General features: G+C 43.0%; 1 protein-coding gene across 1 annotated transcript in view; it reads left to right on the forward strand.

Annotated features, from left to right (window-relative positions):
- The window catches only part of LOC141052036 (cytochrome P450 2G1-like), a 286,300-nt gene that overhangs the window by 37,773 nt on the left and 225,941 nt on the right, over window positions 1-22,586 (forward strand). The window contains exons 3-4 of the mRNA XM_073549215.1: window positions 10,337-10,486; window positions 22,367-22,527. Coding sequence (XP_073405316.1) covers window positions 10,337-10,486; window positions 22,367-22,527 — 311 coding nt within the window. The remainder of the gene's footprint in view (window positions 1-10,336; window positions 10,487-22,366; window positions 22,528-22,586) is intronic.

Consider the following 22,586-nt stretch of genomic DNA (forward strand, 5'->3'; position numbering starts at 1 on the left):
GCTCATTTGCATGTCTAGGCTTCCTGATGATGGATTGGCCCATTTCCTGTCACCAGCCAAAAGACCGGCGTATTTCTCGCAGGTCACACGTCTGGTCCGTGTGTAATCCGTATTTTTTGCGCACCCATAGACTTGCATTGGCGTACTACGGGCGTAGTACGCTGACAATCGCAGCATGCTGCGATTGACACGGAGCGTAGGATACGGATGAGAAATATACGCCTGGTGCGAGTGACCCCATAGAGAATCATTTGTCCGTGTCTAATGCGTGCTTTTAGCGCCTCTCACTCGGCCGTATTCCTCGCCAGTGTGACCCCGGCCTTATGGTTGAAATTAGGGCTAGGATCAGGGTTAGCATTAGGGTTATGGTTGGGATTAGGGTTAGGGTTGGGATTAGGGTAAGGGTATGTTTCCACATAGCGTATGTTGTAAGGATTTACTGCATAGTGGAGTGGATTTTATGAAATCCTGTCTCCACTATGCGTGCAGGGATGCGGTGTCACACCCAAAATTACAGACATGCCGCACATCTTTCTAGACCGCAGCATGTCTATTTATCTTGCGTAGACATTCCTTCTCTGCAAGATAAATAACCCAGTCTATGGATAGGATGTGGTGATTCCGCATGTTTTCAATGAACACATCTGGAATCACCACGTGTACAAAAGCCAGCAGCGCTTTGGGCGGAGCTGGGTATTATTATTATTATCATTATTATTATTATAGCGCCATTTATTCCATGGCACTTTACATGTGAGGAGGGGTATACATAATTTATACAAGTACAGTAATCTTAAACAATGCAAGTCATGACTGGTACAGGGTGAGAGAGGACCCTGCCCGCGAGGGCTCACAATCTACAAAGGGATGGGTGAGGATACAGTAGGCAAGGGTAGAGCTGGTCATGCAGCGGTTTGGTGGATCGGTGATTATTGCAGGTTGTAGGCTTGTCGGAAGAGGGTATCTGCTGCGTCCAAAGCACTGCCAGCATGCAGCCTGGAAACATACCCTTAGGGTTGGGATTAGGGTAAGGAGTGTGTTGTAGTTAGGTTGTGATTAGGGTTATGGTTAGGGTTTTAATTAAGGTTAGGAGTGTATTGGGGTTAGGGTTATGGTTAGGGTTGTAATTAGGGTTAGGGATGTGTTGGGGTTAGGGTTGGAGTTAGAAATTAGGAGTTTCCACTGTTTATGCATATCAGGGGGTCTCCAAACGCGACATGGCGCCACCATTGATTCCAGCCAATTTTAAGTTCAAAAAGTCAAACGGTGCTCCCTCCCTTCTGAGCTCTCCCGTACACACAAATAGTGGTTTTCCCCCCACATAAGGGGCCTCAGTGTACTCAGGGCAAATTGCACAACAGCTTTGGGGGTCTACTTTTTCCTGTTACACTTGGAAAAATAAAAAATTGGGGGCTAAGAAGTCATTTTTGTGAAAAAAGTGATTGTTAGTTTTCACGGCTCTGCGTTAAAAACTTTTGTGAAGCACTTGGGGGTTCAATGTGCTCACCACACATCTAGATAAGCTCCTTGGTGGGTGTAGTTTTCAAAATGGGGTCACTTGTGGGGGGTTTGCTCCTTGGTGGGTGTAGTTTTCAAAATGGGGTCACTTGTGGGGGGTTTCTACTGTTTAGGCACAACAGGGACTCTCGCAACATAATGCCTGCAGACCATTCCATCAAAGTCTGCATTACAAAAGTCACTACTTTCCTTTCGAGCCCTGATGTGCACCCAAACAGTGGTTTACCCCCACATATGGGGTACCAGAGTACTCAGGACAAATTGGAAAACAAGTCTTGGGGTCCAATTTCTCCTGTTACCCTTGTGAAAATAAAAAATTGCGGGCTAAAAAAATCATTTTTGTGGAAAAAATATATGATTTTTTTATTCTCACAGCTCTGCGTTATAAACTTTAGTGAAATTTCCTTCTATGATGGTATCACTGATTGGGTGGATCAAGGAAATGCTGTAGATATAGTATATCTTGACTTCAGCAAAGCATTTGACAAAGTCTCTCATACAATCCTTATTGAAAAAATGAATAAGTATGGAATGGACAAGGCAACTGTTAGGTGGATTCATAACTGGCTTAGTGATCGGACCCAAAGAGTGGTCGTAAATGGCTGCACATCCAGTTGGAAGAATGTCTCAAGTGGGGTACCACAGGGCTCTGTCCTGGGCCTTGTATTGTTCAACATCTTTATCAACGATTTAGATGAAGGAATTGAGGGTAAACTGATTAAATTTGCTGATGACACAAAGCTAGGAGGGATAGCTAATACTAGAGAAGAGAGAGAGGATTCAAAAAGATTTAAATAAACTGGAGAAGTGGGCAGCAACAAACAGAATGGTTTTTAACAGGGAGAAATGCAAAGTACTACATCTGGGCAATAAAAATTAAAAAAGCATATATAGAATGGGAGGAATAGGGCTAAGTGACGGCACATGTGAAAAAGACTTGGGTATACTAATAGATCACAGACTGAATATGAGTCAACAGTGTGATGCAGCAGCAAAAAAGGCAAATGCAATTCTAGGATATATTAACAGAAGCATACAGTCTAGATCACATGAAGTCATTATTTCCCTCTACTCCTCTTTGGTCATACCTCATCTGGAATATTGTGTCCAGTTTTGGGCACCACATTTTAAAAAAGACATCAACAAACTGGAGCAAGTTCAGAAAAGAGCGACCAGAATGGTGACCGGTCTGCAAACCCTGTCTTATGAGGAAAGGTTGCAGGATTTGGGAATGTTTAGTTTGCAAAAGAGAAGACTGAGAGGAGACTTAATAGCTGTCTACAAATATCTAAAGGGCTGTCACATTGTAGAAGGATCAACTTTATTCTCATTTGCACAAGGAAAGACTAGAAGCAATGGGATGAAACTGAATGGGAGGAGACACAGATTAGATATTAGAAAAAACTTTTTGACAGTTAGAGTGATCAATGAGTGGAACAGGCTGCCACGAGAAGTGGTGAGTTCTCCTTCAATGGAAGTCTTCAAACAGAGGCTGGACAGACATCTGACTGGGATGATTTAGCGAATCCTGCTTTGAGCAGGGGGTTGGACCAGATGGCCCAGGAGGTCCCTTCCAACTCTACAATTCTATGATTCTATGAATCTATGAAATAATTGGGGGTTCAAAGTTCTCACAACACATCTAGATAAGTTCCTTGGGGGGACTAGTTTCCAAAATGGGGTCACTTGTGGGGAGTTTCTACTGTTTAGGCACATCAGGGGCTCTGCAAACACAACATGACTCCCGCAGACCATTCCATCAAAGTCTGCATTCCTAAATGGTGCTCCTTCACTTCTGAGCCCTGCCATGCTCCCAAACAGTGGTTCTCCCACACATATGGGGTATCATCATACTCAGGACAAATTGCACAACAACTTTTGGGATCCAATTCCTCTTGCTACTCTTGGTAAAATAAAAATTGGGGGTGAAAAGATCATTTTTGTGAAGAAAATATGATTTTTTATTTTAACGGCTCTACGTTATAAACTTCACCACACATCTAGATAAGTTCATTAGGGAGTCTTGTTTCCAAAATGGTGTCACTTGTGTAGGTTTCCACTGTTTAGGCACATCAGGGGCTCTCCAAACGCAACATAGCGTCCGATCTCAATTCCAGCCAATTCTGCATTGAAAAAGTCAAATGACTCTGCTTCCCTTACAAGCTCTGCCGTGCGCCCAAACAGTGGTTTACCCCCACATATGTGGTATCGGCGTATTCAGGAGAAATTGCACAACAAATTTTGTGGTTCATTTTCTCTTTTAACACTTCCGAAAATAAAAAAAATTGGTTCTGAAGTAAATTTTTTTGCTTCAGTTCCTGTGAAGCACGTAAAGGGTTAATTAACTTCTTGAATAGTTTTAAACACCTTGAGGGGTCCAGTTTTTAGAATGTTATCACTTTTGGTTATTTTCTGTTATGTACATCCCTCAAAGTGACTTCATATGTGATGTGGTCCCTAAAAAAAATGGTTTTGTAAATTTTGTTGTAAAAATGAGAAATCGCTGGTCAACTTTTAACCCTTATAACTTCCTAACAAAAAAATTGTTTTCAAAATTGTGCTGATTTAAAGTAGACATGTGGGAAATGTTATTTTTTAAGTAATTTGTGTGACATATCTCTCAGATTTAAGGGCATAAAAATTTGAAAATTGCAAAATTATAACAATTTTCGCCATATTTCTGTTTTTTTCTTAAATAAACACAATTCATATCAAAGAAATTTTACCATTAGCATGAAGTACAATATGTCACGAAAAAACAGTCTCAGAATCAGCGGGATCCGCGTTCCAGAGTTATAGCCTCATAAAGTGACAGTGGTCAGAATTGTAAAAATTGGCCAGGTCATTAAACTGCAAAATGGCTCTGTCACCAGGGCTGCCACTAGGAATTTCTGGGCCCCATACTGGCAAAATTTTCAGGGCCTAGGCTCCACCACTCAAACAATCCCACTGCCCTCTCTTGGAAAAACTCCACTTCTCACCAATCACACATTAACAGTTCCCATCACCAGATCACACATATAGGCGGCAGCTTTGGTTTTGGCCAAAAGATTTTTTAAGCCGCCATCAGCACAATGTAGACACTTTTGGCCGAGCTCTACTCTACACTAACCTATTAAACATTTGTTAAAATACGCAATACATTTTAGGTATATATTTTTGTATTTTTCAATTTTTAAAATGACCAATAATATCACATACAAGGGACAAATACCACCACACCATGTCCAGACCACATATTACCACCACATAGCGACCTATAATACCACATACAAGGAACAAATACAGCCACACCATGACCAGACCACGTATTACTACCATAGTGACCGAATAATATCACATACAAGGAACAAATACCACTGCACCATGACCAGACCACATATTACCACCACAAAGTGACCAAATAATAGCACATACAAGGGACAAATACAGCAACACCATGTCCAGACCACATATTACGACCACATAGTGACTGAATACTACAATACTTAGCAGTAATAAAAAAACTATACTATCATAAGTGCCATTAAACACAGGGGATCTGTACTTGGTATGCAGTGTCTGTGCACAGGTAATACAGTGATTAATGACATTATACACAGGACCTCTGTATATAGTATACAGTGTATAGGGTCAGTGTATAGGTAACACACAAACTCCCCAGTGATGTCTCTAGGTGAAGTCCTTCATGCGGGCCCGCATGTCAATAGCATTCAACTGCCGCACAACAGTGCCGCTAAGGGCCCAGATTAGCCTGCCAGTAGGGGCCTGGTGAGCAGATGAAACGGGGCCCAATGTGGGCCCCCTCTTCCCACCAGGCCCCATACGCCAGTCAAGGCAGTAATGCCCTGATGCCGGCCCTGGCCGCACAGGGGCCCAAAAGGTAAGGAGGACCACTGCTACCTTCAAAGCAGGTGCAGTTTTGTATTTTTAGGAGCTCTTAGGCTGAAAAGAGCCCATATATTGTTCTTGCACAAAGTCTCTTTTCTGTCCGTGTCCGCCAGTGTATCTATGTATCTATGTATTATATAAATACTTCCAACTCACCCCTAATGGGTGTGGTCTTTTTTTGTCCTTTCTCATTCTCGGGTCCTGTACCACAGAACTGGGAGTTTGAGGGTTCTGTGCAGGATCTTAGTTGTTCCCAGCATTGTGCTTTTCTGGACAGAGAGTTCAGATGTTGCTCCTGAGATCTGTTGTAGCCATTTTCCCAACTTAGCAGTCACTACTCAAAGTGCTCCTATCACCACGGCAATCACTGTTGCCTTCACCTTCCACATATTCTCCTGCTCTCCATTGAGGCCCTGGTATTTCTCCAGCTTCTCATGTTCCTTCTTTCTGATGTTGCTGTCACTTGGCACTGCAATATCAATTATCATTGCTGTTGTAGGGGAGTGAAGACACCCCTTTAAGGTCATCTCCCTTTAAGAAGTCCTAATGTATATATATTATTATTCTTGGTACTGCTACACTTAGTGCATTACCTTTGTTTGCTTTATTGGTACTGCCACATCATATATGTGTTACCATGCTGCAAAGATTGTAATATATTGTTGTGTATAATGTTCTGCATATTTATGTACAGATTAGGGTAAGCTAGTGCATTCTTTAGAGATATTAGTGGAGGGCACTATTGGTGTATAGTTCCTAGATAAGGGTAAATGTTGTTCTGTAGTGGGCCACTAGATGGGGGCATACTAGTAGGCCTTGTTAGGTATAGTTGATAGAAAGTTCACAGAGGGTTAATTGTAGGAGGAGCTGCTATGGGTTAAGTGAGTGTAGGACGTAGGAACAAGTCAGAAGGATGAGGATGCCCGAAGTGTTCACAAGGGCTCTAGGTCCAGGACGACATAGCAGCTACGAAACGTTCTGTTGGTAGAAAAGTGCACGGGCACAGTCAAACGGGTGCTGGATGAGAACTAAGCACCCCAGGAGTTATGGTGTTTCACAGCAGCAAGGAAAGGAGAGAATTACGTGGTCCAAGAGTTGTGCAGGGTGCAGAGTATTCACAATGTGGCAGATCTTAAATAGAGCTGAAGCTTGTAAGTCCAGGGCGAAGCGGATGAACGGGATCCCCTATGTCTTGAGGTCCTACAGAAGTGATGCTGCGGTACCGCCTAGGGCGCTACTACCCCATAATGTGCATGAGGACAAAGAAAGCAGAAAAGGGAAAGTGCAGGAGCAATGCTGTGTGGACTGTACTGTTACTGATGTGACCGGGACTGTTGAAGAGAAAAGTCAAATCATTTGTTTGGCATCTGAACGAGTATCTGTGTCCTTCCTTTCCACCCTATGTACCAAAACTCACTGAGAGCTGCTACTGCGCAGGCATGGGCAATGCCATCTTGAAGGAGGAAATTTTTTTTTTCTCCAACAAGATGGCGCTGCCAGCACCTGTGCAATAGCAGCTTTCGGATCTCTGTACAAACTGATATCTGCTACTGCCCAGGTGCTGCAGGTGCCATTTTCAAATTCATTTTTTTACTTGCTCTATAACATCAAGAATAGTTATTAACTGGACACTAAACATGCAACTATGCTGCTGCGCAGGTGCCACAGCCGGCCCCTGTCTGCAGGAGCTTCTTTTTTTTTTCAGTATGTACAGGTATTAAAATAAAGATTAAACAACCACAAGATACATTTCATCAACCAAGGTTTCATTGTAATCAGTATAATGGCGCCGACCTGACACTGTCTGTGGGTTAGTGTGCACAATCCTGCTGACAGGTTCCCTTTAACCCCTTAACGACCGCCGATACGCCTTTTAATGGCGGTAATTAAGGGTACAAAACCACAGCGCCGTGAATTAACGGCGCTGTGGAGAAAGTACATAGCGCCCTCCAGTGTCGGATTTTCTCCGGGGTCTCGGCTGCCAGGGGTAGCCGAAACCCCAGAGAACATGAATCAGTCGGTTTTTACCGACCCCGCTTTTGCGATCGCCGTTATTAACCCTATAACGGCGACAGAAAAAAAAAAAAAGCAGTGATTATGCATTAAATTTCTCTTTCCTCTGATGTGATCGCACATCAGAGGAGAGAGAAATAGGGTCCCCGATCCCCCCGATCCCCCCCCTGGTACCTCTCCGTGGTCCTCCGTCCCCTCCCGGTGGTCCCGAGTCCCGCCGGTGTCCTCCGATGGGCGCCGCCATCTTGAAAATGACGGGCATATGCGCAGTGCGCCCGCCGGGAATCTGCCGGCTCCGGCTGGCAGATTCCATTCATTATTTTGATCACTATGATAAATGATCATAGTGATCAAAATAAAAAAATAGTACATAACCCCCCCGCTTATCACCCCCTTATATAGGCAAACATAATAAAATAAAGAAAATATTTTTTTTTCAGTTTTCCATTAGGATTAGGGTTAGGGCAAGGGCTAGGGTTAGGGTTGGGCTAGGGTTATGGCTAGGGTTAGGGTTGGGCTAGGGTTAGGGTTGAGCTAGGGTTAGGGTTATGGTTGGGCTAGGGTTAGGGCTAGGGTTAGGGTTGGGCTAGGGTTAGGGCTAGGGTTAAGGCTAGGGTTAGGGCTTGGGTTAAGCCCCCGTTACACACAGCGATATCACTAGCAATATCGCTGTAACATTACCGATTTTGTGACGTTACAGCGATATTGCTAGCGATATCGCTATGTGTGATACTTACCTCCGACCGGCTCCCCCGCTTGTTATCGCTGATCACGCGAGAAGGTCCTGGATCATTTCTCGTCGGCCGCTTCCTGCTGGGCTTCCTGTGGCGCCGATGAACGACGCGTGGAAGCAGGCGGGAGGACGTCAGGATCGCCTCGTTTGACAGGTAAGTAGCGACCCCCGACCCCTGCGATGTCGCTGGTGAGATCTGTCTGTGTGGCAGCTCACTAGCGACCACTTAGCGATGCACCAGCGATCCATATCATTGTCAGGATCGCTGGTGCATCGCTAAGTGTAATGGTACCCTTAGAGCTAGGGTTAGAATTAGGGTTAGGGCGAACTAGGATTAGGGTTAGAATTAGGATTAGGGATTAGTGTTGGGATTAGGGTTAGGGTTGGCATTAGGGTTAGGGGTGTGTTGGGGTTAGGGTTGGAGCAAGAATTGAGGGGTTTCCACTATTTACCAACTTTGGGGGTCTAAAAATTGGGTCTAAAAAAATCACTTTTTTGGAAATAAAAAAGACTTTTTATTTTCACGGCTCTGCGTTTATAAACTTCTGTGAAGCGCTTGGGGGTTCAAAGTGCTCACCACACATCTAGCTAGGTTCGTTAGGGGGTCTAATTTCCAAAATGGGGTCACTTGTGGGGGGTTTCCACTGTTTAGGCCCATCAGGGGCTCTGCAAACGCAGCATGATGCCCGCAGACCATTCCATCAAAGTCTGCATTCCAAAATGGCACTCCTTCCCTTCCGAGCTCTCCCATGCGCCCAAACAGTGGTTCCCCCCACATATGGGGTAACGGCGTACTCAGGACAAATCGCACAATAACTGTGGGGGTATGATTTCTCCTGTTACCCTTGTAAAAATAAAAATTTGGGGGCAAAAAAATCATTTTTGTGGAAAAAAAATGGATTTCTTATTTTCACGGCTCTACGTTATAAACTTCTGTGAAGCACTTGAAGGTTCAAAGTGCTCACCACACATCTAGATAAGTTCCTTAATGGGTCTCATTTCCAAAATGGGGTCACGTGTTGGAGTTTTCCACTGTTTAGGCACATTAAGGGCTCTCTGAACGCAACATGGCATCCGATCGCAATTCCAGCCAATTCTGCGTTGAAAAAGTCAAACGGCGCTCCATCCCTTGCGAGCTCAACGTGTGCTGAAAAAGTGGTTTACCCCCACATATGGGGTATCGGCGAATTCAGGAGAAATTGTAAAATAAATTTTGTGGTTGATTTTCTCTTTTAACACTTGTGAAAATAAAAAAAATTGGTTCTGAAGTAAATTTTTTGCAAAAAAAAGTTAGATGTTAAATTTTTCCTTCCACATTGCTTTAGTTCCTGTGAAGCACTTAAAGGGTTAATACATTTCTTGAATGTGGTTTTGAGTACCTTGAGGGCTCTAATTTTTAGAATGGTGCCACTTTTGGGTATTTTCTGTCATGTACACCCCTCAAAATAACTTTAAATATGATGTGGTCCCTAAAAAAATGGTTTTGTAAATTTTGTTGTAAAAATGAGAAATCGCTGGTCAACTTTTAACCCTTATAACTTCCTAACAAAACAAAATTATGCTTCCAAAATTGTGCTGATGTAAAGTAGACATGTGGAAAATGTTATTTATTAAGAAATTTGTGTGACACATCTCTCTGATTTAAGGGCATAAAAATTTAAAATTTTAAAATTGCAAAATTTTCAAAATTTTCACCATATTTCCATTTTTTTCATAAATAAACACAAGACATATCAAAGAAATTTTACCACTAACATGAAGTACAATATGTCACGAAAAAACATTCTCAGAATCAGCAGAATCCATTAAAGCATTCCAGAGTTATAACCTCGTAAAGGGACAGTGGTCAGAATTGTAAAAATTGGCCTGGTCATTAAGCTGCAAACTGGCTCTGTCGCTAAGGGGTTAAATTCTGTTAAAAAAAAAAACTTTGTTGTGTCACTTGCTACCAAGTGTTAATGCATCGTCATTGTCTGATACATGCTGCATATGGATTGGGTAGCAAATATCAGTTGTCAGGTTCCCTTTAAGAAAAATTTCTGCATCTGTATTTCTTCTTGTTGCAATTTAGAAATTGTTGTAGACAAACAAAAAAAAACAAAAAAAACAACAAATACCATATGCTGTTTCTATTTATATCAATCTTGTAGCAGAACTGATATTTTACATGTTCCCTTGTAGGCATCAGTCTGAGCAATGGCGAAAGGTGGAAAGTCATCCGGACATTTGCTGTGAAGACATTAAAGAGCTTCGGATTTGGGAAGAAAAGTATAGAGTCCAAAATTCAAACAGAAGCACAATGCATTGTCGAGGAATTTAGGAATTCTAACGGTAAGATGAGCACAATTCCCAAAATTTAGAACAAATAATTTGGGACTTTTGAGTCCTGCTCTCAAAGAATGACTTCCTAAAAAATCTTTTAGGCTTGGTTTTGTTAAACGTTACCCCTTTTGCAGTTCTGGGATTGTAATGTGGAAATTGAGACACCAAAAAAGAGAGAATTGAGACTGTTGACAACTATAAAAATGTAGTGCAGTAAACTGGAATCTAGACCTGAGCTCTTACGATGGACTACAGCACCTCTTAGTGGAAAGAATATGAATGATACAGGCTCAGTGACTACATATAAGCACAAGGGCCAAATGATGAATGGATTTATAAAGGGCATATCCAGATGTATCAGATCTGATTTTGTCATATAATGCTGTAGGTTTAGTTAGATTGTTCTTTTGATGCCACTCCTAGCAATGGGGTAAATGTAGGGGAAACCAGAGGCACATGATGCAATAATTAATCTCCTCCTTGCAACAAAATTAAGCCATTTCTTCTGTTTTTGTAAATAAATAATAATGAGGATTGTATAGTGTGCTCACTGATTATATCACTTGAGACAAAAGCTGCTATACAGTGGGTACGGAAAGTACTCAGACCCCTTTAATTTTTTCACTCTTTGTTCCATTGCAGCCATTTGGTAAATTCAAAAACGTTCTTTTTTTTCTCATTAATGTACACTCTGCACCCCATCTTGACTGAAAAAAAATCCAGAAATGTAGAAATTTTTGCAAATTTATTAAATAAGAAAAACTGAAATATCACATGGGAAAGGTCAGAGATTCCCAGCGCCTGCGCACTGGAGTACTTTGGTCTGCCCTGAACAGGGCAGATCAGTACGCCTGCGCAGGAGCGCAACACGAAGCAAGCAGCAGGACGACATCACATGAAGATGGGAGGCGCCTGACCCAGACCTGCGACATCCATTGGACCTGACCGCATTGGAATGCCCCCCAGGTGAATATAATAAAACTTATTTTTCTTATCTTTCAGGTTGGGTTGGGGGCTTAGCTACAGCATTATAGAATGCTGCAGATAAGCCCTGAAAGGTGGTGGCTTCATCTTATAGTGGCAAAAAGAGGTGACAGACTCCCTTTAAATTACTCATTCTTACAGTATTCCGTGATGTGGGGTACATTTCTGTTATATCTAGCACTGCTAGCAGAAACCTTGCAGGTGAAGTGCTTATAATCAGTGCAGGAGTACGATAAATCAGACAGCGTGGTCTCCTGTCTCCTCTCTGTCATGGTAACCCCATGACACTATACTTATAAATTTTAGATACAGAGTGTACAAATTGGTCAATTCGTGTGTGCCCATCAGCCAAGACAAGGTGTAACTTTCTTTGATGAGAACCTAAACTATCAGACTTATCTCTTCTGGGCCAAAGCCTACTAATTTAAAGGAAGGGTCGAATCCAGCTCTGAACAAATCCCAGATCCGTGGATGTCACTTGTAGAGATCCTTCTGTCTCTTCTTCTCTTGATGTGCTCCCAAACAAACTAGATGATGTTTAGATCAGGGCGCTTTTGGGGTCATATCATTACTTCCAGGACTCCAATATTGGACATTATGAATCCTGACCAATTTCCCATCTTAATTTGCTGAAATGTTGCCCTAAACTTACAAGTACTCTACACTGTCGATCACTGCTGCCTGCAGTCACTCATTATTACATGATCTCTAGTCTTTCAGTAAAAACAATGCCTTTTCTTACATCCAAAGATTAAAATTTTGACTCATCAGCCCACCGCACCTTCCGCCATTTTTCTACACTCAGTAGCTTGAGGCGCCTACCTTGGCACAGCTGCTGAGCTTATTGATTCACTACAGCAGTGATGTATGCAGTCAACGTGTCATCACTTCGAAACCAAAGCAACAGTGTGTTAGCACCACGCCGGATCCCTGCTCTGACAGGCAGGGTCTCCGGCGTGTCAGTTCACTCACTCACACTGCAGTTGATTCCTCTCTTCCTCATGCTCCCATCAGCACTTCCAGCTGGGTCTCTAGCAATTTCCAAAGGGCACACGCATGCACGCTTCTGCTCTCTTAAAGGATCATGCCCTTGTTATTTCTTCCCCAGCCAATGGTTATGAGGCATTATGTATATATTGTTTCCTCTCCACTGGGTAGGTGCCTGAGCAACCTTCCTGTTTACAGTCTATGTTGTGAAATGTCGCATACCAGTGCAAGTCCTGTTTGCTGTGCTCTAAGTACAAATCCTGCTTACTGCACTCAGATGCAATCCTGCTTGCTGCACTTTAAGTACAAATCCTGCTTGCTGCACTCAGGTACAAATCCTGCTTGCTGAACTCACATGCTAATCCTGCCTACTGCTCTCTAAGTACTAATCCTGCTAGTTGCACTCAGATACAAATCCTTCTGGCTGCACTCAGATGCAAGTCCTGCTTGCTGCACTCTAGTGTAATTCCTGCCTGCTCTCGGATATGAACTTGGTCAGCTGCACTCTGATACAAGCTCTACCTGCTGCTCTGTCCAGTCCTTCCTTCTGGGTTCAGCTGCTGGGTGATTGTTGGTCTGTCCAGTAGTGGCACCTGTCTTGCATTGGGAGCCAAGTCTAACCTCACCAGCAGAGGCTCTAGTGAACAGTCCGGTCCTCGCCTAGGCTCTCCATGGTCTGTGGCACAGTGGTTCCACAAACCATGTCCGTGACAGTTTGCTCAAGCCATGGATACCGCTGGACTCCGGACCCTGCCAATACGGACCATGTTCCAGGAGCTTTGCCGACAGAGGAACACACAGAAAGAGCTGTCTACATAGTTGCAGTCCTTAACCACTAAGTTGGAGGCCTTAAACATCCCTCCAGAGTTCCAGCATGTTGAAACAGCTGTGTCTTCTCCAGAGACTTCCCAGACAATTTGCTTAGTTCAAGATCCTGGCCTCCAACTCGCAGCCCCACCAAATTTTGACGTCAATCCGAAGCTCTGCCACTCGTTCATCAATCAGTGGACCGAGCAAAAGTGGCGTTTTTTATTGCGCACCTTGAAGGCGAGGCCCTGACGTGATTGAACCCATTGTGGGAGAGAAGATCCGATCAGTTCCGATTTGCCTGCATTCTTGGAAGCTTTTCGCAAAGTGTTTGATGAACTCGGGCAAACCACCTCTGCAGCTTCCGCTTTGCTCCATTTATGTCAGTCCAATTCCTCTGCGTGGCAATATGCGGTACGCTTTCGCATTCTGGCATCCAAACTCAGATGGAACAACGAAGCGTTGGTGATGACATTCTGGGAGGGACCTTCTGGAGATATTAAGGATGAGGTAGTCGGTCGAGACTTAACAACTACCCTTGATCTCTATCGCCATTCGTATAGACCTCAGTTTCCATGAGCGTGCTAGTGAGGTGGCACGTGAAAGAAAACCGCAGCACCTGGCTCCGTCTTTTCAATGACCGGAGAAGCTCTGGCATCTTGGGGTGGTAGGAGAGGTCTCTCTAAATGGAAAGGACATCTCTCTCTACCTCTGCCTGTTACAGTGGCCATGGCAACCAGTAAATCCCAGTTTGTTGAGTCAGCATATTTGGATTCCGGGGCAGCCGGAAATTTCATCCTTCAGACTGTAGTGGATTGGTTCCAAATCCCAGTTCATCCACTTCAGAACCCCCTGGCAATAACATCTGTCAATGGGAGAACTCTTCGGGAGATGGTTTGTTTGGCTACTGAGCTGATTGAGGTCCATATTGGGATGCTCCATATGGAGAGGATGGTCTTCTATGTTCTTTCCAACATGTCTCACGCCTTTCTCTTGGGCCTGTCATGGCTACGACAGCATGATCCTATATTGAACTGGAGAGGTGCTCCAGTGGGGACATTCCTGTCATGGGAGGTGTCTGGCTCCCGTACGCCCAGCTAAGGCCCCTTCTAGTCAGGCATCGCTGCCCAGTTTGCCGTCTGCCTGTTGGTCATTCGCCAACGTATTTGACAAGAAGGAGGCAGAGACTTTGCCGGCCCACAGGCCGTATATCTGCCCTGTCAACTTGTTTTCCCGGGTCTACACCCCCTTAAGGCCGAATTTACCCTCTGTCTCCAGCTGAGTCTCAAACCACATCCAGGAGAATTTGGCTAGGGGATTCATTCAGAAATCTTCCTCTCCTGCTGGGGCCGGGTTTTTCTACATCAAGAAGAAGGATGGATCTCTACGACCCTGTATAGACTATCAAAGTCTCAACCAGATCACGGTGAAAAATAAATATCTAATCCCACGGATTCCTGAGTTGTTTGACCGATTAAGAGGTGCCAGGATCTTCACCAAATTAGATTTAAGAGGCGCCTACAATCTAATTCGCATTCACTGGGGAGACGAATGGAAGACGGCTTTCAACACCCTTCGGACTCAGTAATGCACCTGCAGTTTTTCAAGAATTCGTCAAAAACATTTTCTGGGACCTGCTTTATTCCTGCGTTGTTGTTTATCTGGATGATATTCTGGTATTTTTCCCCGGATCTGGCCTCCCACAGATGAGCAGCTCGGCAAGTTCTTCAGTGTCTTATGGAGAATCGCCTGTACACTAAGTATGAGAAGTGTGAATTTGGACAGTCCACTCTCCCCATCTTGGGCTGCATTATCTCGGATACCGGACTCAGGATAGATCCTGAGAAAGTCTCTACCATCCTTAAATGGCCGCTACTCATGGGAGTCAAAGCAATACAGCGATTCCTAGGCTTTGCTAATTATTGTCGGCAATTCATTCCTCACTTTTCCACCCTGACTGCTCCCATCTCTGCTTTATCCAGAAAGGGAGGCGATCCCAAGAACTGATCCTTCAAGGCTGAAGAGGCCTTCTGCTCTCTTAAACAGTCCTTCACCACCGCTCCTGTCCTACATCGCCTGGATTTAAGCAAGCAGTTCTTTCTAGAGGTGGACGCATCCTTGTTAGGGGTTATAGCTGAGCTCACTCAGAAGTCCTCCTCCGGTCGCCACGTGTCCAGTAGATTCTTCTCCAAGGCCTTCTCCGCTCCTTAGCATAACTACTCCATTGGGGCCCGGGAGTTACTCGCCATTAAGATGGCTTTGGAGGAGTGGTGATACCTGCTGGAGTGCGCAGTTTATCCAGTGGTCATCTACACAGACCATAAGAACCTGGCGTATATCCAGTCTGACATAGCTATGCACTTTATTACAGATCTGCCAGTATCCGATGGTGGCTCAGTCATCTGGGTAGTCATGGATCGCTTCTCCAAAATGGCTCACTTCACCCCATTGTCTGCTCTTCTGTCCACTCCTGAACTGGCTGACAGCTTCATCAAACATATTTTCTGCCTGCACGGAAAATATCCTCGTCACATTGTGTCTGATCGAGGTTCGCAGTTCACTTCCAATTTCTGGCGAGCTCTCTGCAATCATCTGGATATCTCCTTGGATTTCTCATTAGCCTATCACCCCCAGTCTAATGGGCAAATGGAGTGTGTCAAGCCTATCACCTGGGTAATTACCTATGACACTTCGTCAATGCCCACCATAATGATTGAGTGAAATTGCTTCCCTGGGTGGAGTTCTTATACAACAATCACATTTGGGCGGCACGGTGGCTCAGTGGTTAGGGTCCTGGGTTCGAGTCCCACCAAAGACAACATCTGCAAGGAGTTTGTATGTTCTCCCCGTGTTTGCGTGGGTTTCCTCCGGGTACTCCGGTTTCCTCCCACATTCTAAAAGACATACTGATAGGGAATTTAGATTGTGAGCCCCATCGGGGACAGTGATGATATGTGTGCAAACTGTAAAGCGCTGCGGAATATGTTAGCGCTATACAAAAATAAAGATTATTATTATTATTTGTGAAGCTTCTGGAGAATCTCCGTTCTACATTGTGTTTGGTCAGCAACCTTAGGTTCCCGTTCCCCTCCCAGTGATGGTTCTTTCTGATGTCCCTATGGTAGATGTCCTCTCCAGTTGTGGGAGTACACCAATGCCACTTTAGAAGCATCCTCCACCCGTATGAAGAGACATGCAGACAAAAAGCGCCTGGACCCCCCCATGCTTCAGCCCTGGTGACAAAGTATGGTTCTCGTCCAGGTAAGTCCAGCTGAAGGTTACTTCTTATAAGTTGCGTCCTCGGTTTATCGGGCCTTTCGAAGTGTTGAAGCAGATCAACGAGGTTTCCTATAAATTGAAGCTGCCTCCTTTGTTAAGGATTCCGAATTTCTTCCATGTGTCTCTGCTGAAGCCAGTCATCCTGAGTCCCTTCTTCAAGGATCCCAGTACCATGCCCATGCCAACTGTCGTGAATGATGTTTTTGAAGTGGAGAACAATTTGGCCATGAAGAAGGTGAAAGGAAAGACCTTCTTCCATGTTGACTTGAAGGGATTTGGTCCCGAATAGTGATGAGCGAGTATGCTCGTTGCTCGGGTTTCCCCGAGCATGCTAGAGTGATCTCTAAGTATTTGGAAGTGCTCGGAGATTTAGTTTCTGTTGCCGCAGCTGCATGATATGCGGCTACTTGACAACCTGAATACATGTGGGAATTCCCTAACAAACAGGCAATCCCCACGTGTTCAGGCTGTCAAGTAGCTGCAAATCATGCAGCTGCGGTGGCAGAAACTAAATCTCTGAGCACTTCCAAATACTCGGAGACCACCCCAGCAGGCTCGGGGAAATCTGAGCAACGAGCATAATCGCTCTTCACTAGTCCTGAAGAAATATCTTGGGAGCCGAAGGAAAACATACACGCTCCGATTCTCCTCCGGAAATTCCTCGATGGCCTGAAGAGGAGGGGGCATAAAGGGGCCTAAGGCGAGAGTAAGGTAAGTACATGCATTGTTTATCACTTTAGGCATTTTACAGTGTTTTGTTTGGGGTCCAATTCCTCGTAAGTGTAAACTCGTTTAACACGTCTATTTTTTATAGCATTCTAACACTGCAGTATTTTTCCCGTACCTGCCTAAAACTTTTGCACTGCACTGTACTGTACATCTTGGCAGCCCCAGTGTGCTGCTCTTCATTTTGGAATGTATTGCAGTCACTGCAATTTGCACCTTTTTACATTGTTTCATTCTGTGATCAGGTGGATTTGGAGATAATTGCCTCCATATTTAGCTGAGCACTCATCCTCCCATCAGTCTAAGGTTGTTTTCAAGTAGAGGTGGATCCTACCTGCCCTTTAAATTTTCTGGCCTCGGCCCAGAAGAGGTGAGCCTGATACACTAGATTTTTATCAATAAAAGATAATCATTGTTTTCAATTAATTGTGATTTTGTATTCAATCACAATTTCATGTTTTCTATATAAATAAAATTATATTAATGTACAATTCTGTCAGTGTTGTGTATCACGCTTGAAGGATGTATCATCCCATATGAATGAAACTTATGACTCAATCACTGTATCTAATTAACTGCATTTATTAATTGTCAATTATATAGTTATTAGTGTTGAGCATTCCGATACCGCAAGTATCGGGTATCGGCCGATACTTGCTGTATCGGAATTCCGATACCGACTTCCGATATTTTTTCAATATCGGAAGTCGGCATCGGAATCGGAAGTTCAAAGTTGATTGACAGCCGAAATGACGTCATCATGATGCGCGGTGTGTGCGCATCATGATGCGCCATCATTTCGGGCCTTCCGGGGGTCTCTGCCGGCCTGCCGGGGGGCTGTGTGGACTGCCCGGGGTCTGTACCGGCCTGCCGGGGGGCTGTGCCGGCCTGCCGGGGGGCTGTGCACCCTGTGGGGGTCTGTACCGGCCTGCCGGGGGGCTGTGCCGGCCTGCCGGTGGTCTGTGCACCCTGTGGGGGTCTGTACCGGCCTGCCGGGGGGCTGTGCTGATGTCCGGGGGTCTGTGCAAGCATCGTCCGATGGGACTATAAGTCCCATCTGGCGATGCCTGCTACCATGACAGTGATTGACACATTAGCCAATGATGGGACAGTAGTAGTCCCATCATCCGGCTAATGTGTTAAATGTTAAAAAAAAAAAAAAAAATACTACATACATACTACATACATACTACATGCATGCTACATACATACTACATGCTACATACATACTACATATATACTACATGCATGCTACATACATACTACATGCTACATACATACCACATATATACTACATACATACTACATGCATGCTACATACATACTGCATGCTACATACATACTACATACATACTACATACATACCACATATATACTACATACATACTACATGCATGCTACATACATACTACATACATACTACATACATACTACATACATACCACATATATACTACATACATACTACATGCATGCTACATGCATACTACATACATACTACATACATACTACATGCATGCTACATACATAACACATATATACTACATGCATGCTACATACATACTACATGCTACATACATACTACATATATACTACATACATACTACATGCATGCTACATACATACTACATGCTACATACATACTACATATATACTACATGCATGCTACATACATACTACATGCTACATACATACTACATGCTACATACATACTACATATATACTACATACATACTACATGCATGCTACATACATATTACATGCTACATACATACTACATATATACTACATGCATGCTACATACATACTACATGCTACATACATACTACATATATACTACATACATACTACATACATACTGCATGCTACATACATACTACATACATACTACATACATACTACATACATACCACATATATACTACATACATACTACATGCATGCTACATACATACCACATACATACTACATACATACTACATGCATGCTACATACATAACACATATATACTACATGCATGCTACATGCATACTACATGCTACATACATACCACATACATACTACATACATACTACATACATACTACATGCATGCTACATACATACTACATGCTACATACATACTACATATATACTACATGCATGCTACATACATACTACATGCTACATACATACTACATATATACTACATACATACTACATACATACTACATGCATGCTACATACATACTACATACATACTACATACATACTACATGCTACATGCTACATACATACTACATATATACTACATGCATGCTACATACATACTGCATGCTACATGCATGCTACATACATACTACATACATACTACATGCTACATACATACCACATATATACTACATACATACTACATACAATACATTCATACAATACATACATAGACATACAGTACATATAACATAGAGTAACATACTTACCAATACTTGTCACATTGTTCCCCGAAGCCATTGTCTTTTACGGAATAAATATTAACATAACAAACCACAAAAATACTCACCCACGATCCGAAGCAGTCCACGAGTGTGTCCCATGAAGATCTTGGGTAGAGAACTGCAGCATCAGCTGATGCTGCCGTTCCCTACGGGCTGCAGGAATCCAATGAAGGAAGGTAGGTATCCTTCCGCACTGTATTCCTCCGCCACTTAAAAAAAAAAAGTCCCTAGTCTCACTTTATGCCATTGCTGTGTGGGAAATTCCCACACAGCAATGGCATAAAGTGAGACTAGGGACTTTTTTTTTTTTAAGTGGCGGAGGAATACAGTGCGGAAGGATACCTACCTTCCGTCATTGGATTCCTGCAGCCCGTAGAGAATGGCAGCATCAGCTGATGCTGCCGTTCTCTACCCAAGATCGTCGTGGGACACACTCGTGGACTGGTTCGGATCGTGGGTGAGTATTTTTGTGGTTTGTTATGTTAATATTTATTCCGTAAAAGACAATGGCTTTGGGGAACAATGTGACAAGTATTCGTAAGTATGTTACTCTATGTTATATGTACTGTATGTCTATGTATGTATTGTATGAATGTATTGTATGTAGTATGTATGTAGTATATATGTGGTATGTATGTAGCATGTAGTATGTATGTAGTATGTATGTAGCATGCATGTAGCATGCAGTATGTATGTAGCATGCATGTAGTATATATGTAGTATGTATGTGGTATGTATGTAGCATGTAGTATGTATGTAGCATGCATGTAGTATATATGTAGTATGTATGTAGCATGTAGTATATATGTAGCATGCATGTAGTATATATGTAGTATGTATGTAGCATGTAGAATGTATGCAGCATGCATGTAGTATGTATGTAGTATGTATGTGGTATGTATGTAGCATGTAGTATGTATGTAGCATGCATGTAGTATATATGTGTTATGTATGTAGCATGTAGCATGCATGTAGCATGCATGTAGTATGTATGTAGTACGTATGTAGTATGTATGTGGTATGTATGTAGCATGTAGCATGCATGTAGTATGTATGTAGTATATATGTGGTATGTATGTAGCATGTAGTATGTATGTAGCATGCAGTATGTATGTAGCATGCATGTAGTATATATGTAGTATGTATGTAGCATATATGTAGTATGTATGTAGCATGTAGTATATATGTAGTATGCATGTTGCATGCATGTAGTATATATGTAGTATGTATGTAGCATATATGTAGTATGTATGTAGCATGTAGTATGTATGTAGCATGCAGTATGTATGTAGCATGCATGTAGTATATATGTAGTATGTATGTAGCATATATGTAGTATGTATGTAGCATGTAGTATATATGTAGTATGCATGTTGCATGCATGTAGTATATATGTAGTATGTATGTTGCATGTAGTATATATGTAGTATGCATGTTGCATGCATGTAGTATATATGTAGTATGTATGTTGCATGTAGTATATATGTAGTATGAATGTAGCATATATGTAGTATGTAGTATGAATGTAGCATGTATGTAGTATGCATGTTGTATGTATGTAGCATGTAATTTTTTTTTTTTTTTTACATTCAACACATTAGCCGGATGATGGGACTACTACTGTCCCATCATTGGCTAATGTGTCAATCACTGTCATGGTAGCAGGCATCGCCCGATGGGACTTGTAGTCCCATCGGACGATGCCTGCACAGACCCCCGAAGCCTGCACAGCCCCCCCGGCAGGCCGGCACAGCCCACCGGAGCCTGCACAGACCACCGGCAGGACGGCACAGCCCCCCGGCAGGCCGGCACAGACCACCGGAGCCTGCACAGACCCCCTGGCAGGCCGGCACAGCCCCCCGAAAGGCCCGTACAGACCCCAGAGAGGCTATACAAGGCAAAAACAGGGTTTTTCTTATTCCGATACCGGAAGTCCCATAGACTTGAATGGGACTTCCGGTATCGGAATCGGCGATACCGATACTTTTTTTTAAGATCGGCCGATCCATTCCGATCCGATACTTTGAAGTATCGGACGGTATCGCTCAACTCTAATAGTTATGTAACTGCTGCACTTAAAGAAGCACTCCTCCCATCAAAACATTCATCATATTATATAGCACTGCGTACTTACAATTGCTTATTTTGCCTTTCTACCCAGATATTTCTCTTTTTCTCTGCTCTAGGTGAAAATAGGAAGTCTCTTGTCACTGCATTTATGATTCTCCTTTTCAACTTCTGATCCAGCTTCTCTACCAGGGACTGTTCAATGACTCATACAAGTCGTCCTGTTTCTACATAGAGCTTAGAAGGATTCAGATAGTCTATTTTTAATCACATGATGCCACTGACCTAATGGGAAAGAGAAGAATTAACTAGGTAGAAAGGCAAAATGAGCAATTGTAAGTACACAGTGCCATATAATATGATGACTGCAATATATTAAGAGGAGAAAATTTTGATGGGAGGAGTGCTCCTTTAATTTTTCACACCAGAACACTGCTTGAAAAAGGTTCTATATAGAACTGAAATGTTGCACTTTTTGATGTGGGAGATTTACTTTTTTATGAATGCTGCAATATTTGTACTAGATAGCTAGACACTTAGATAAATAATTATTAAAATTCAATTCCAGGTCAACTCTTGGATCCAAATAGGAATATCATGGTTGCTTTTTCTAATGTTCTCTGTTCTGTCATATTTGGAGATCGTTTTGAATACAAGAATGAGAAGTTTATTAAGTTCCTCAAAATTGTAGAAGAAACTTTTTATCTGGCAAGCTCCACCTGGGGACAGGTAAAGAATGATTGTAATCTGCTAGTGAATAGACCAAAAATCAAGGTAGAGGAGCATAT

The sequence above is a fragment of the Dendrobates tinctorius genome, unplaced genomic scaffold (genome assembly GCF_039654945.1).
Source record: "Dendrobates tinctorius isolate UK_male_01 unplaced genomic scaffold, ASM3965494v1 ptg000158l, whole genome shotgun sequence".
Lineage (NCBI taxonomy): Eukaryota > Metazoa > Chordata > Amphibia > Anura > Dendrobatidae > Dendrobates > Dendrobates tinctorius.